Source organism: Ranitomeya imitator, chromosome 10, assembly GCF_032444005.1.
Source record: "Ranitomeya imitator isolate aRanImi1 chromosome 10, aRanImi1.pri, whole genome shotgun sequence".
In the NCBI taxonomy this organism is placed as follows: Eukaryota; Metazoa; Chordata; class Amphibia; order Anura; family Dendrobatidae; genus Ranitomeya; species Ranitomeya imitator.
In genome coordinates, this window is record NC_091291.1 from 588,070 (window position 1) to 604,340 (window position 16,271).

Sequence of the window (16,271 nt, forward strand, 5' to 3'; positions counted from 1 at the left end):
GTATATTGCCCAGCCACATAGTATATTGCCCAGCCACATAGTATATTGCCCAGCCACGTAGTATATTGCCCAGCCACGTAGTATATTGCCCAGCCACATAGTATATTGCCCAGCTACATAGTATATTGCCCAGCCACATAGTATATTGCCCAGCCACATAGTATATTGCCCAGTGACATAGTATATTGGCCAGTGACGTAGTATATTGCCCAGTCACGTAGTATATTGCCCAGCTACGTAGTATATTGCCCAGCCACGTAGTATATTGCCCAGTGACATAGTATATTGCCCAGTCACGTAGTATATTGCCCAGTCACGTAGTATATTGCCCAGTGACATAGAATATTGCCCAGTGACATAGTATATTGCCCAGTCACGTAGTATATTGCCCAGCCACATAGTATATTGCCCAGCTACGTAGTATATTACCCAGCCACATAGTATATTGCCCAGTGACGTAGTATATTGCCCAGTCACGTAGTATATTGCCCAGTCACGTAGTATATTGCCCAGTGACATAGTATATTGCCCAGTCACGTAGTATATTGCCCAGTCACGTAGTATATTGCCCAGTGACATAGTATATTGCCCAGTCACGTAGTATATTGCCCAGTCACGTAGTATATTGCCCAGTCACGTAGTATATTGCCCAGTGACATAGTATATTGCCCAGTCACGTAGTATATTGCCCAGTCACGTAGTATATTGCCCAGTCACATAGTATATTGCCCAGTCACGTAGTATATTGCCCAGTCACGTGGTATATTGCCCAGTGACATAGTATATTGCCCAGTCACGTAGTATATTGCCCAGTCACGTAGTATATTGCCCAGTCACGTAGTATATTGCCCAGTCACATAGTATATTGCCCAGTCACGTAGTATATTGCCCAGCCACGTAGTATATTGCCCAGTCACGTAGTATATTGCCCAGTCACGTAGTATATTGCCCAGTCACGTAGTATATTGCCCAGTCACGTAGTATATTGCCCAGTCACGTAGTATATTGCCCAGTCACGTAGTATATTGCCCAGTCACGTAGTATATTGCCCAGCCACGTAGTATATTGCCCAGTCACGTAGTATATTGCCCAGTCACGTGGTATATTGCCCAGTGACATAGTATATTGCCCAGTCACATAGTATATTGCCCAGTCACGTAGTATATTGCCCAGTCACGTACTATATTGCCCAGCCACGTAGTATATTGCCCAGTCACGTAGTATATTGCCCAGTCACGTAGTATATTGCCCAGTCACGTAGTATATAGCCCAGTCACGTAGTATATTGCCCAGGGACGTAGTATATTGCCCAGCCACGTAGTATATTGCCCAGTCACGTAGTATATTGCCCAGTCACGTAGTATATTGCCCAGTCACGTAGTATATTGCCCAGTCACGTAGCATATTGCCCAGTGACGTAGTATATTGCCCAGCCACGTAGTATATTGCCCAGCCACGTAGTATATTGCCCAGCCACGTAGTATATTGCCCAGCCACGTAGTATATTGCCCAGTCACGTAGTATATTGCCCAGCAACGTAGTATATTGCCCAGCCACGTAGTATATTGCCCAGCCACGTAGTATATTGCCCAGCCACGTAGTATATTGCCCAGCCACGTAGTATATTGCCCAGCCATGTAGTATATTGCTCAGCGACGTAGTATATTGCCCAGCCACGTAGTATATTGCTCAGCCACGTAGTATATTGCTCAGCGACGTAGTATATTGCCCAGCCACGTAGTATATTGCTCAGCCACGTAGTATATTGCCCAGCCACGTAGTATATTGCTCAGCGACGTAGTATATTGCCCAGTGACGTTGTATACAGCACAGAGCCACATAGTATATTGCCCAGTGACGTAGTATATTGCCCAGTCACGTAGTATATTGCCCAGTGACGTAGTATATTGCCCAGTGACGTAGTATATTGCCCAGCCACGTAGTATATTGCCCAGCCACGTAGTATATTGCTCAGCGACGTAGTATATTGCCCAGCCACGTAGTATATTGCTCAGCGATGTAGTATATTGCCCAGTGACATTGTATACAGCACAGAGCCACATAGTATATTGCCCAGCCACGTAGTATATTGCCCAGCCACGTAGTATATTGCCCAGCCACGTAGTATATTGCCCAGTCACGTAGTATATTGCTCAGCCACGTAGTATATTGCCCAGCCACGTAGTATATTGCTCAGCGATGTAGTATATTGCCCAGTGACGTTGTATACAGCACAGAGCCACATAGTATATTGCCCAGCCACGTAGTATATTGCCCAGCCACGTAGTATATTGCCCAGCCACGTAGTATATTGCCCAGTCACGTAGTATATTGCCCAGTGACGTAGTATATTGCCCAGTGACGTAGTATATTGCCCAGCCACGTAGTATATTGCCCAGCCACGTAGTATATTGCCCAGCCACGTAGTATATTGCCCAGTGACGTAGTATATTGCCCAGTCACGTAGTATATTGCCCAGTGACGTAGTATATTGCCCAGTCACGTAGTATATTGCCCAGCCACGTAGTATATTGCCCAGCCACGTAGTATACAGCACAGACACGTAGTATATTGCCCAGCCACGTGGTATATTGCCCAGCCACGTATGTCACAGGTTAAAAAATAATAAACATATACTCACCTTCCGGAACCTGCCGCATGCATGGAGTGGTTACCGGAGCGTCGCGAAAGGTGAGTATATAATGATTTTTTTTTATTATTATTTTTAACATTAGATGTTTTTACTATTGAAGCTGCATAGGCAGCATCAATAGTAAAAACTTGGTCACACAGGGTTAATAGCGGCAGTAACGGAGTGAGTTACCCGCGGCATAACGCGGTCCGTTACCGCTGGCATTAACCCTGTGTGAGCGGTGACTGCGGGGAGTATGGAGCGGGCACCGGGCACTGACTGCAGGGGAGGGACTAATCGGACTGTGGCTGTCGCTGATTGGTCGCGGCAGCCATGACAGGCAGCTGGAGAGACCAATCAGCGACTTGGATTCCATGACAGACAGAGGCCGCGACCAATGAATATCTGTGACAGACAGAAGGACAGACAGAAAGACAGAAGTGACCCTTAGACAATTATATGGTGGATAGATAATAGAAACTGTAGATAATAGATAATAAATAGATAATAGATATACAGATAGAATAGATGATAGATAATAGATAGATAAAAGATAGATAGGTAATCCTTCTATATTATTTCAAAACATTCATTTTCGGTGATTACTTTGTATCTCCGTTCATACTGCACCCACACACACAACTGATACACCATTCGAAAGGTAAACTTGCCCCCTTCAGCAAGAAAATAGCCAACAAACCACATATCCACGATGTGATCAATAAATACAGTTTAAACATTAATTTTCATAAACCTGAAGTAAGGAAAAATGACCTGCTTACAGACATCACAAACAAATCCTAACATTTGCCTTGGGGCTTTCCAGCTTGCCGAACTCCTTGCCCAGCCGATTTCAGGCACATTGGAGGATTGCACACTTTACTGCAGGTGAGTCACATATGCAAACACATTTGTAAACATGCACTGCTTTTTCAGTGATTACTTCGCCCCACACACACAAATGGTGAGTCACATATGAAAACACATTTGTAAACATGCACTGCTTTCTTGGTGATTACTTCTCCCCACACACACAAATATTACACCATTTGAAAGGTAAACTTGCCCCCTTCAGCAAGAAAAGACACAAACAAACCACACATTCACGATGTGATCAATAAATACAGTTTAAACATTCATTTTCAGAAACCTGCAGAAAAAAAACCAATAACCTGCAGGTGGAACCACAACCTCAAGACCTTTTTTTAGCCTCTACTTATCAAACGAATTTGTTGTATTACCAATCTACATATATACAGTAAATAGTTATCTGTGTTCATCATCTCATTAATTACATTAACATTTGACCAGCTTGATTTTCCTGAAATTGCCTGCACCCCCGACAACCAATAAGTGAAAATTTCGCCCGGGCCAACTAGTAGATAGATAATAGATATATATTTTTTCTTTTTCTTTTATACAAATGGATATTTGTTTGGAGGACCCTGCACCCTGAATTTATCTATACGGTGCTGTTCCATTTTTTTCTTCTAGATAGATAATAGATAGATGATAGATAGATAATAGAGAGTGGATAATGTATAGAGACATATTTCATGAATGTGAAGGTTAGGGTGACATCACAGAGGTTGCTGCCTTGTCGTGTCTGGTGGGCTCTCCTGAATTGGCCACCTCCATGGTATAAGAATGTTCTCTATGGCAAGGATGCTGTTTATCTGTCACATGTTCACAGACATTGCAGACGCTGCCGTCTTCCTTTGTTTGCTGAGAGATAATTTCATAGCTACTAGACCCATGGCTGTGAAACAGACACTAGACGGATGCTAGTGGTGCCGATGCTAACGTCACCTTTTCTTTCTTTCTAGTGAATTTATTAGACACGGCGGTGGTTCCGGGGGACTGGGGCTGGCTCACCTACCCCCCTCATGGGGTAAGTACAGTGATGGCAGCGAGCAGCATGTGTCTGTGTGTTGGAGGATGGCAAGGGCTCCGGTGCAATCGCTCACAACACTTCAGGTGTAATTGGCTGTAAAATTGGAGCAGAATTTGTGTGAGGAGAGCAATTGTGGTGTCTGTGTGCAGCCTGATCCCTTCATTCTCCTCCTGTGAGACCCCAGTCTAAACCTTCAGTCTAAACCTCCAGTGAGTGACAGCGAGGTGGCCCCTCATCCTCCCCAGCCAGAAGCGTTGTCCTGGCACAGAGGCGATCTGCAGTGATACGTGTTCTGATAAGTGCAGCAGGGTTAAGGTTGTCATCTGATGATGGCTCCATGTATATTTCTGTCTAGAGACAGAACTGTGAGATGATGGACACAAAGACCTTGGTATCTACCAAACATTCCCATCACAATGATCATCAAGGTTCGTGAAGAACTAGAAATCATATGTATTGATACATGACCTAAAATGAAAAGTGCCTGTAAGAAAAACCTAACAGAATCGTGACCCAGGTGGTGGAAAACATTGGCGCACCATGTGTAGAGAATGGATCCTCTCCAGTATCATGGAATAACCTGGACATTGTCACAAAGGTGGTGGAAGATATTGGCTCTCCATGTGTAGAGAATGGATCCTCTCTGGTATGGTGGAATAACCTGGACATTGTCACAAAGGTGGTGGAAGATATTGGCTCTCCATGTGTAGAGAATGGATCCTCTCTGGTATGGTGGAATAACCTGGAGATTGTCACAAAGGTGGTGGAAGATATTGGCTCTCCATGTGTAGAGAATGGATCCTCTCCGGTATTGTGGAATAACCTGGAGATTGTCACAAAGGGGGTGGAAGATATTGGCTCTCCATGTGTAGAGAATGGATCCTCTCCGGTATCGTGGAATAACCTGGAGATTGTCACAAAGGGGGTGGAAGATATTGGCTCTCCATGTGTAGAGAATGGATCCTCTCCGGTATCGTGGAATAACCTGGAGATTGTCACAAAGGGGGTGGAAGATATTGGCTCTCCATGTGTAGAGAATGGATCCTCTCTGGTATGGTGGAATAACCTGGAGATTGTCACAAAGGTGGTGGAAGATATTGGCTCTCCATGTGTAGAGAATGGATCCTCTCCGGTATGGTGGAATAACCTGGACATTGTCACCCAAGTCATGCAAGATATTGATACTTCATGAATAGAGAATGGATCCTCTGCAGTATGGTGGAATAACCTGGAGATTGTCACAAAGGTGGTGGAAGACATTGGTGCACCATGTGTAGAGAAATGCCTCTCCAGGATGGAATAATTGCCTGGACACCTTTACCCAGGTAGTGTCATGTCTTGGATTATAGACCTTTTGCACAGTTGTTGATTTAGGGCAGTGGTCCCCAACCTTTTTGACCTAGAGAGCCACATTCAGTACTGAGAGGGTCGCGAGCTTCATGTAGCTCTGACAGCAGGTCGTGAGCAACATTCTGCTCCTGTCCCCCTCAGTGTAGTGTCAAGCAAAGCCCCCATTATTGGTTCAATGATAACCCAAGCTTTTCGACAGAAATAATTCCAAAGCAGTGCACTGAGATCCAGGGGTTACCACAATGCCCCAATTCAGTATTCTCCCATCAAGGACTGACAACACACTGTCGCATCCAGCTTCAAGAACCTCCTCTAACCGGTAATATCATCCTCCATACATAAAACACCTGCAAACCCCTAAGACCAGTATATTTGTATCCAGATCTGCTCTTCTGTGCAGGGCTACTCAAAAATTCACCATTTTCTGATGTGCTCTTCATACCTATTTGCTAGACCTGGAGCTAATGCACCGAGCTGGCATACAGTCGCGAGCCACAATTCATGGGACCGCGAGTCACATGTGGCTCCCGAGCTACAGGTTGGGGACCCCTGCTTTAGGGTGAAGTCCATTTCTTCTTCTCAGTGCCTTGACAGTTTTGGATTGAACGCAGAACATATTGAGGACATTTATTCATGGTGACAGATATGTGACTGGTTGGCTGCTAGATCCCCCATTGATCCCCCACTGCCTGACATTTTAGGCAGTGTTTCCTGTGATCTGCAACATAGATCAGGCACATGGCCCTCTAATATTTTGTCGTTGCTGTCATGTTGAAAATGACATTGGGTCCCAGCAGAATAATAGCTGTAATGAATAATGAAGTCCATGCCAAAGAGCTGATGATAAAACCAGAGATTGGCTGGAGGAAGCTGTGCACGTAGCAGAGAGTTCATCTCATCTGTTGTGTCAAGGGTTAGGGTATGAAGATGCCGGTCTATGTGGCCAAGCAGTCATAGCTGATGGGGAGATTGAGGATCCCCAGTCTTCTACCCAGGCCAATGCCACCAGAGCAGCCCCTGAATCCTCATCATGTCCTCCATTCTAGTCCTCCAGCATAGTTTCCGTCTTTTTAGTTGACATTAACTGAAGTCATTAGAAAAGACCTGAAGTCGACAGAGTTAGATCCTCCTCTTGTTAATTAAGCTGTCCTCATATGCGTCTCGCTAGGGGATGTTATCACAATAGCAGCAGACGAGACAGGCTGAACCTCATTTATTAAAACACTGCAAGCTGAGGGATTGTGGATGAAAGTCACAGATTGACCAGGTATTGGGCCAGAGATATCAAGCTGATCAGAATCTCACCTTTCTCTTCAGTTGAGAAGATGGCTCAATTCAGCAAAAAGAGAATTTTCAGCATCCCATCAGCTTATGAAGGGCTTTTTAAAGACCACTAGTTAGGGTTTTTTTACGTTCTATTTTAAGGTGAAGAATAAAACTTCAAAAAACCCTTCTGTTCAGTTCCTCGCGTCATCTGCTGAGCGCCCACTCCCTAGGATATTCACAAATCCTTGCTCAGCGGATGGTGGGTACTTTGTGAGATGTCCCCCTGGAACTGATGGGTGGATGGCTTCAGACTTTATAGGAGCAGATTATCCAGTCCCTTCCGGGCACGATAAATGATTATCAGTAGTAGGCAAGTAGTGTTCAGTGGTGGCCTCACATGAATAATTTATGGTGGCATTAACTGGCATCACGTCCAGTTCTTACTACAGCTTTATAAGGGTGTTCTCAATATTTTACATCCTAAAGTAGAAAACCAAGAAGAAATACTATTAGCAGAGTTCCTGGAAGCTCAGGAAGACAACTCCACAACTTTATTCATGCAGGAGCAAACATGAAGGCTACAGAACAGAGATGTGATGCTTCTTCCATCTACAGACGCTGTCCAGCTAAGAAGACTAGTGTGACTGCCACTTGTGGGGCTGGCTTTGTGTTTGAGGAATGGGGCAGAACCACAAACTTATTATACTCCTGTCAGGCTGCTGGGGGCTGCCTCATTGTGTTTCCTTCTCCCATACAGCTCTGGTCCGGTGTCTCCTGTCTTCATCTAGACCTCATCTGCTCACTGACCTTCTAGTTCCTCACCCAGCTTTTCCTTTGACCATGGTTTTGTCTTCTGCTCCTCCAGCTGCTGAACTGACTAGTTAAACTATGCATACTCACTCCATCACACAGCGTGGCCAGAACCCCTTCCCTCCGGTCCATCACATAAAGCACTCAGCTCCCTCCTTCCCTATGGTTCATCATATGATGCAGCCAGCATCCCCTCCTTCCCTCCGGTCCATTACACACAACAGCCAGCATCTCATTCTATCCTCCCGTCAAACAAATGGAGCCGTTAACCCCTTCTTTCCCACTGATCCATCAGACTTAACAGCCAGCACACCCTTCTATCCTCTGGGCCATCACAAAGATTGGCCAGTATGCCCCTCCTATGGTGCATCATACGGAGCAGTCAACTCCCCTCCAACCTTCCAGTCCAACACACAGAGCATCCTATCTTCCGGTCCATTGAACGGAGCAGTCAACTCCCCTCCTACCTTCTGTCCATCACACAGAGTTGCCAACATTCCCTGCTTCCCTCCAGTCCTTCACATGGAGTAGCCATCACCCTTCCTACCTTCTGGTCTATCACAAAGAACAGTCAGCACCCCCTCCTTCCCTCTGGCGATCACTCAAAATGTCCAGTGCCCCCTACTATTCTCAGCCCAGAGACATCAGCCAGCACATCCACTCTCCAGTCCATCGCACAGAGCGACCAGCACCCCATCCCACACTGTGCTACATCATATGGAGTGGACAGCACCTTCTCCAACCTCTGGTCCATCGCACAGAGCGACCACCACTCCATACTCATACCGCACTTCATTCCAGCATATAGATTGACCAGCACCCTATCCTGCACTGTGCCCCTCATGTAGAGCAGCCAGTGCCCCCTCTAACCTCTGGTCCATCGCACAGAGCGACCACCACTCCATACTCATACCGCACTTCAGTCCAGCATATAGAGTGACCAGCACCCTATCCTGCACTGTGCCCCTCATGTAGAGCAGCCAGTGCCCCCTCTAACCTCTGGTCCATCGCACAGAGCGACCACCACTCCATACTCATACCGCACTTCATTCCAGCATATAGATTGACCAGCACCCTATCCTGCACTGTGCCCCTCATGTAGAGCAGCCAGTGCCCCCTCTAACCTCTGGTCCATCGCACAGAGCGACCACCACTCCATACTCATATCGCACTTCAGTCCAGCATATAGATTGACCAGCACCCTATCCTGCACTGTGCCCCTCATGTAGAGCAGCCAGTGCCCCCTCTAACCTCTGGTCCATCACACATAGTGGCCAGCATTCTTTCCCACCCTCCATTCCATCACACACAGCAGACAACAGCCTCTCATCCTCCAGGCCATAACACAAGCCGGCCAGCATTGTCTCCCTCCCTCTCGTCCATCGTACAAAGCGGTCAGCACCCCTCTTCACCCTCTGGTCCATCACATGGAGTGGCCAGCAGCACCTTCTTACCCTCTGGTCCATCACATGAAGGGGCCAGTAGCACCTTCCACCCTCTGGTCCATCACATGGAGAAGCCAGCAGCACCTCCTACACTCTGGTCAATTACATGGAGTGGCCAGCTGCACCTTCTACCCTCTGGTCCATCACATGGAGCCGCCAGCAGCACCTTCCCCCCTCTGGTCCATCACATGGAGCAGCACCTCCTACTCTCTGTCCCATCACATTGAGTGGACAGCAGCACCTTCCACACTCTGGTCCATCGCATGAAGCGGCCAGCAGCACCTCCTACTCTGCTTCATCACATGGAGTGGCCAGTAGCACCTTCCACACTCTGGGCCATCGCATAAAGTGGCCAGCAGCTCCTCCTACACTCTGGTCCATTACATGGAGTGGCCAGCAGCACCTTCCACACTCTGGTCCATTACATGGAGTGGCCAGCAGCTCCTCCTACACTCTGGTCCATTACATGGAGTGGCCAGCTGCACCTTCTACCCTCTGGTCCATCGCATGAAGCGGCCAGCAGCTCCTCCTACACTCTGGTCCATCGCATGAAGCGGCCAGCAGCTCCTCCTACACTCTGGTCCATTACATGGAGTGGCCAGCAGCACCTCCTACTCTCTGCTCCATCACATGGAGTGGCCAGTAGCACCTTCCACACTCTGGGCCATCGCATAAAGTGGCCAGCAGCTCCTTCTACCCTCTGGTCCATCACATGGAGTGGCCAGCAGCACCTTCCACACTCTGGTCCATTACATGGAGCAGCCAGCAGCACCTCCTACACTCTGGTCAATTACATGGAGTGGCCAGTTGCACCTTCTACCCTCTGGTCCATCACATGGAGTGGCCAGCAGCACCTTCCACCCTCTGGTCCATCACATGGAGCAGCCAGCAGCACCTCCTACACTCTGGTCAATTACATGGAGTGGCCAGCAGCACCTTCCCCCCTCTGGTCCATCACATGGAGCAGCCAGCAGCACCTCCTACACTCTGGTCAATTACATGGAGTGGCCAGCAGCACCTTCCCCCCTCTGGTCCATCACATGGAGCAGCACCTCCTACTCTCTGTCCCATCACAGGGAGTGGCCAGCAGCACCTTCCACCCTCTGGTCCATCACATGGAGCAGCACCTCCTACTCTCTGTCCCATCACATTGAGTGGACAGCAGCACCTTCCACACTCTGGTCCATCGCATGAAGCGGCCAGCAGCACCTCCTACTCTGCTCCATCACATGGAGTGGCCAGTAGCACCTTCCACACTCTGGGCCATCGCATAAAGTGGCCAGCTGCACCTTCCACACTCTGGTCCATTACATGGAGTGGCCAGCAGCTCCTCCTACACTCTGGTCCATTACATGGAGTGGCCAGCAGCACCTTCCACACTCTGGTCCATTGCATGAAGCGGCCAGCTGCACCTTCTACCCCCTGGTCCATCGCATGAAGCGGCCAGCAGCACCTACTACTCTCTGCTCCATCACATGGAGTGGCCAGTAGCACCTTCCACACTCTGGGCCATCATATAAAGTGGCCAGCAGCTCCTCCTACACTCTGGTCCATTACATGGAGTGGCCAGCAGCTCCTCCTACACTCTGGTCCATTGCATGAAGCGGCCAGCTGCACCTTCTACCCCCTGGTCCATCGCATGAAGCGGCCAGCAGCACCTCCTACTCTCTGCTCCATCACATGGAGTGGCCAGTAGCACCTTCCACACTCTGGGCCATCATATAAAGTGGCCAGCAGCTCCTCCTACACTCTGGTCCATTACATGGAGTGGCCAGCAGCACCTTCCACACTCTGGTCCATTGCATGAAGCGGCCAGCTGCACCTTCTACCCCCTGGTCCATCGCATGAAGCGGCCAGCAGCTCCTCCTACACTCTGGTCCATTACATGGAGTGGCCAGCTGCACCTTCTACCCCCTGGTCCATTGCATGAAGCGGCCAGCTGCACCTTCTACCCCCTGGTCCATCACATGGAGTGGCCAGCAGCTCCTCCTACACTCTGGTCCATGACATGGAGTGGCCAGCTGCACCTTCTACCCTCTGGTCCATCACATGGAGTGGCCAGCAGCACCTTCCACACTCTGGTCCATTACATGGAGTGGCCAGCAGCTCCTCTTACACTCTGGTCCTGTAATGACGCATAGTGTGTGTCACCAGGGGAGCCTATGGGGGTGCTAGCAGAGAGCCAGGAACCGAGCGCAGGGAGTGTGTGAGCTAAAGCACACAGGACCTGACACTAAACAGTCACGTGATCACGGGGGCGGAGCTACCATGTGTGAGGACGGGGAAGCAGCATAGAGCGAAGAATATGGGGCACAAAACATAAATGTAGTCAAATGGAGAGCCAAGGGTCAAAGCCAAATGAGAGCGAGGTACTTAGGGTTGAGACAGCAAGAGTACCGAGACAAGCCAAGGGGTCAGAGAACCAGGAAGGACAGTGCAGTACAGAGCAGAACACAGAAGCAGAAGTCAGGGGACGAACCGGGTCATACACAGAAAAGCTCACACACACACAGAAGCACAACAATTACAGACGAGTAACCTGGGTCAGCAATCCCTAGCCGAGTAAACGGAAGCATCACCGACACTGGACCCAGGAACTACAAGCATTATATTGCCACCCCAGAACCAAAGAGAGTCGAACTATCTTAAGCCTGACCTGACCAGGACAGAGCCAGAACCACCCCGTCCAGAGTCATGACTGTACCCCCCTCTCAACGGGTGGCCACCCGACCCCCAGGTTTCCAAGGAAATTGGGCATGGATGAACCACACCAGACAATCAGCATGAACCGATCGGGCAGGAACCCAGGATTGATCCTCCGGACCATACCCTTTCCAGTTTACAAGATACTGGAGGGTACAATGGACCATCTGGGAGTCCACAATGCGCTCCACCTCGTACTCCTCCTGACCATCCACCAAAACGGTTGGCGAGGGACCCAATGACCCTTCTTTGACAGCCCCCAAAGGTTTCAGCAGGGCCCTATGGAATACATTGGGAATCTTAAAAGGCAATGGGAGACACAACCAAAATGCCACTGGGTTAACCACTTGCGTGATCTCATATAGGCCAATAAACTTAGGCCCCAATTTTGCCGAAGGAACATTAAGCTTAATGTTCCTCGTAGACAGCCAAACTTTATCCCCAACCAGGAAAAGTCAGGGGACCAACCGGGTCATGCACAGAAAAGCTCACACGCACAGAGGCACAACGATTAGAGACGAGTAACCTGGGTTAGCAATCCCTAGCCGAGTAAACGGAAGTATCATCGACACTGAACCCAGGAACTGCAAGCATTAAATAGCCGTCCCAGAACCAAAGAGAGGTGAACTATCTTAACCCTGACCTGACCAGGACGGAGCCAGCACCACCCCGTCCAGAGTCATGATAGGTCAATTACATGAAGTGGCCAGCTGTACCTTCTATCCTCTGGTCCATCACATGGAGCAGCCAGAAGCACCTTTTACCGTCTGGTCCATCACATGGAATGGCCGGCACCCCCTCCCATCCTCTATTCTATCGCAGACAGCAGACTCTCTTGCCCTCCGGGACATAACACAAGAGTGCCAGCATCACCTCCCTCCCTCTGGTCCATCATACAAAGCCGTCATCAACCCTTCTCACCCTCTGGTCCATCACATGGAGTGACCAATAGTACCCCCTACTCTCTGCTCCTTCACATGGAGTGACCAGCAGCACTTCCTACACTCTGGTCAAATACATGAAGTGGCCAGCAGCTCCTCCTACCCTTTGGTCCATCACATGGAGTGGCCAGCAGCACCTTACACCCTCTGGTCCATCACATGGAGTGGCGGCCAGCAGCACCTCCTATCTACTGGTCTATCACATGGAGTGGTGGCCAGCAGCACCTCCTACCATCTTGGTTCATGACATAGAGTGGCCAGCAGCTCTTTTACCCTCTGGTCCATCACATGGAGTGGCCAGCAGCATCTCCTGCCCTCTGGTCCATCATATGAAGTGGCCAGCAAGTCCTCCTATCCGCTTGTTCATCACGTAGAGTGGCCAACAGCACCTTCTACTCTTTAGACCATCACATGAAGCAGCCAGAAGCACCTCCTACTCCCTGCTCCATCACATGGAGTGGCCAGCAGCACTTCCTACCCTCTGGGCCATCACATGGAGTGGCCAGCAGCACCTCCTATCCCTCTGGTCCATCACATGGAGTGGCGGCCAGCAGCACCTCCTATCTACTGGTCCATCATATGGAGTGGCCACAGCCCCTCCTACCATCTTGGTTCATGACATAGAGTGGCCAGCAGCACCTTCAACTGGTCCATCATATGGAGCGGCCGACACTCAAGCAGTTTTCAATCTTTAATCATTAAGGTCCAGTTAATAGCTAGTCAGCTAGAACATGAATATGACAAGACTTCCCCAAGTATCATCGTCACTCTGCACTTGGTTCATTTCTAATTATTGTCAGCCCATGGCGAAAAGGCTTAAAGTGCAGGCCACTGGGCTGTGACTCTAGATGTGTGGACTCCACACGTCTTGTGCTTGTTGGTATTAAATATGTGATTATTTTTCTGCCAACGGCAATATGTTACGGTGGGGAGTCTCCTCAGCTGTAATTAGCCTTTATGTCTGGCCGTGCGGCTTCATTTCATATTACACTTTAGTAGAATTCACCTGTAAAATACAGGAATCAAATTAGTTTCATGAATCTAATAACAGATAAGAACTTTCCAGAGGAATGCACACAATATTACTGCTGCAGATAAACAGGACGGGATGGTTTCCAGACGTCTGCTCTGTGCTTCCAATTCTAATGATATGACCCAAGAGCCGGTGTGGAGATCAGGCGCTTGCTCTTCTGGCTGGGTGCATTGTAGCCAAATCTGATTCCACCTAGTTTATATGAGGAAAGCTTCACATCCAGGGTAGTATTGATTCTAGACCATGGTCATGACCTGTCTACAGATTCTTCAGAAGAGTCAAGAAGGTATCTTACAGGAAATGCTTGGCTAATCTTCTTTCAATGGTCAAGGCTCCGGAGCATTCCATAATGTAATGTCCTCGAGGAAGGAAAGAGAGTGCAGAAACTAAATTTCTCATGATCGTCAGTATAAATTAATGGTCCTAAGTAATCACCCGATTTCTTCATTCTTTAAGTTGCCTGCATTCTCGGCCTAGTTCACCACATCAGCCTCCTCCTCCCATAGAGCATTGTCTCCTCTTGTAGAGATTTGCCTTTTCCTTAGAACGTGGCCTTTTCCCATAGAGCATGGCCTCTTTATATTGAGTATGACCTCTTCATATTTAGTGTGGCTTCCTCTTGCAGAGACTTGAGTCTTCTCATTGAGCATGGCCTTCTCATATTGAGCTTGGCTTTCTCTCATTGAGCATGACCTCCTACTATTGAGTGTGGCTTCCTCTTAGAGAGCCTGGCCTCTTTCTGTAGAGGCTTCTTCGTGTTAAGTTTGGTGTTCTCCTTTTAAGGACAGCCTTCTTTTGTTGACCATGGTCTTCTCCATTAGATTGAGGCCTATTCACATTGAGGGTACCTTTTGAAGGTTAAACAGTCTTCTCTGCTTAAGTGCGGCATCCTACTGTAGAGAGTGGCCTCTTCTCATTGAGCTTAGCCGTCTCCTATTCAACGTGGTCTTCTCCTATTGTGCCTAGCTTTCCTCCCATTGAGCATTGCTTTGTCTCATAGAATGTGGCCTCCTCCCGCTAAGCATGTCCTCTTTCCATAGAGAGTAGCCTCCTCTCATAGAGTGCAGTCTCTTCCCTTAGAACATGGCCTCCTTCCATGGAGAGTAGGCCCCATCCTGTAAAGCGTGGCCTCCTTTTGTAGATCGCGGTCTCCTCTCGTAGAGCGTGGTTTCATTTTGTACAGCGTCGTCCAATCCCACAAAGCAAGGACTTGTCCTGTAGAGCATGGACTCATCCCTTAAAGGGTGGCCTCATCCTTGTAGATCATAGCTTCGTCCTGTAGAGCGTGGCCTCTTACCGTTGTATGTGGTGTCCTCCCGTAGAGCATGGTATTCTCCCATTTCTCCTGTTTCTTTGTGCTTATGTTTTTACAACTGTTCAGAGTTTTTTCTTTTCAAGGATAAAGTATTGCAGGTGCCACATTGCCGCATTGAATGTGTTAAACATGCCACGTTCTGCCGGGTTCCCCTGCCCAGCAGACTCCGGGTCCTATCTGCATCTCACCTAATAAGACAGATTGATATCACTAATTCTGCCGTGGGAGACACGGCTATTTTCTGATGGCACAAGCTGTGCTACATAAGTCCGACCGCTCACTCCCTGTTTATAGGCTTAGGATCGATACCTGCTGTTCTCAGCCCATCTCATTACCAAAACAAGAGATCCGCGATGAGGCTCGGAAATAATCATATCATTATGCGAAGATTGTGAGAACAGTCAGAGCAGATTAATCTGCAGAGATGTCCGCACCGAGGCTGGAAACAATCCAAAATGCAGAAAGTCACCCTACAGTTAGGGGGATCTGTCACCAAGTGTTTGCTACCCCGAGCCCCTGATTCCAGCAATGTGCCCCTCAGGACACACTTAGGTTGTAGTGTCTTCTGTGCTATAGCATGCACATTACATGGAGGGACGTGTGTGACTGGCAGGTTCTTTTCCGCCCTGGAGTCTGGGAACAGATTTGTGCTTGGCTATGGCAGTCAGATCTGCTCCATACAGGGTTGGGTATCTCTAGGAGCAGGCACTGCCTGGATTTGAACCCCATTGAATTTGATGTGGTTTACGAGGCGTCTCGTACATGGTGGACTCCTGTATTGTAGAAACTACTTTTGGAGAAGTGAACTTGTATCAGATCATATCTCTGATCTTTAATGAGTGGTGTGTTTCTCATAAGTCCTTGAGCCTTCTAGTCATGAGG

The 16,271-nt window shown here is 48.6% G+C and overlaps 1 protein-coding gene across 1 annotated transcript in view; it reads left to right on the plus strand.

The window, feature by feature from the left end:
* The window catches only part of EPHA8 (EPH receptor A8), a 118,087-nt gene that overhangs the window by 12,178 nt on the left and 89,638 nt on the right, over window positions 1–16,271 (plus strand). Inside the window, exon 2 of the mRNA XM_069741784.1 lies at window positions 4,459–4,523. Coding sequence (XP_069597885.1) covers window positions 4,459–4,523 — 65 coding nt within the window. The remainder of the gene's footprint in view (window positions 1–4,458; window positions 4,524–16,271) is intronic.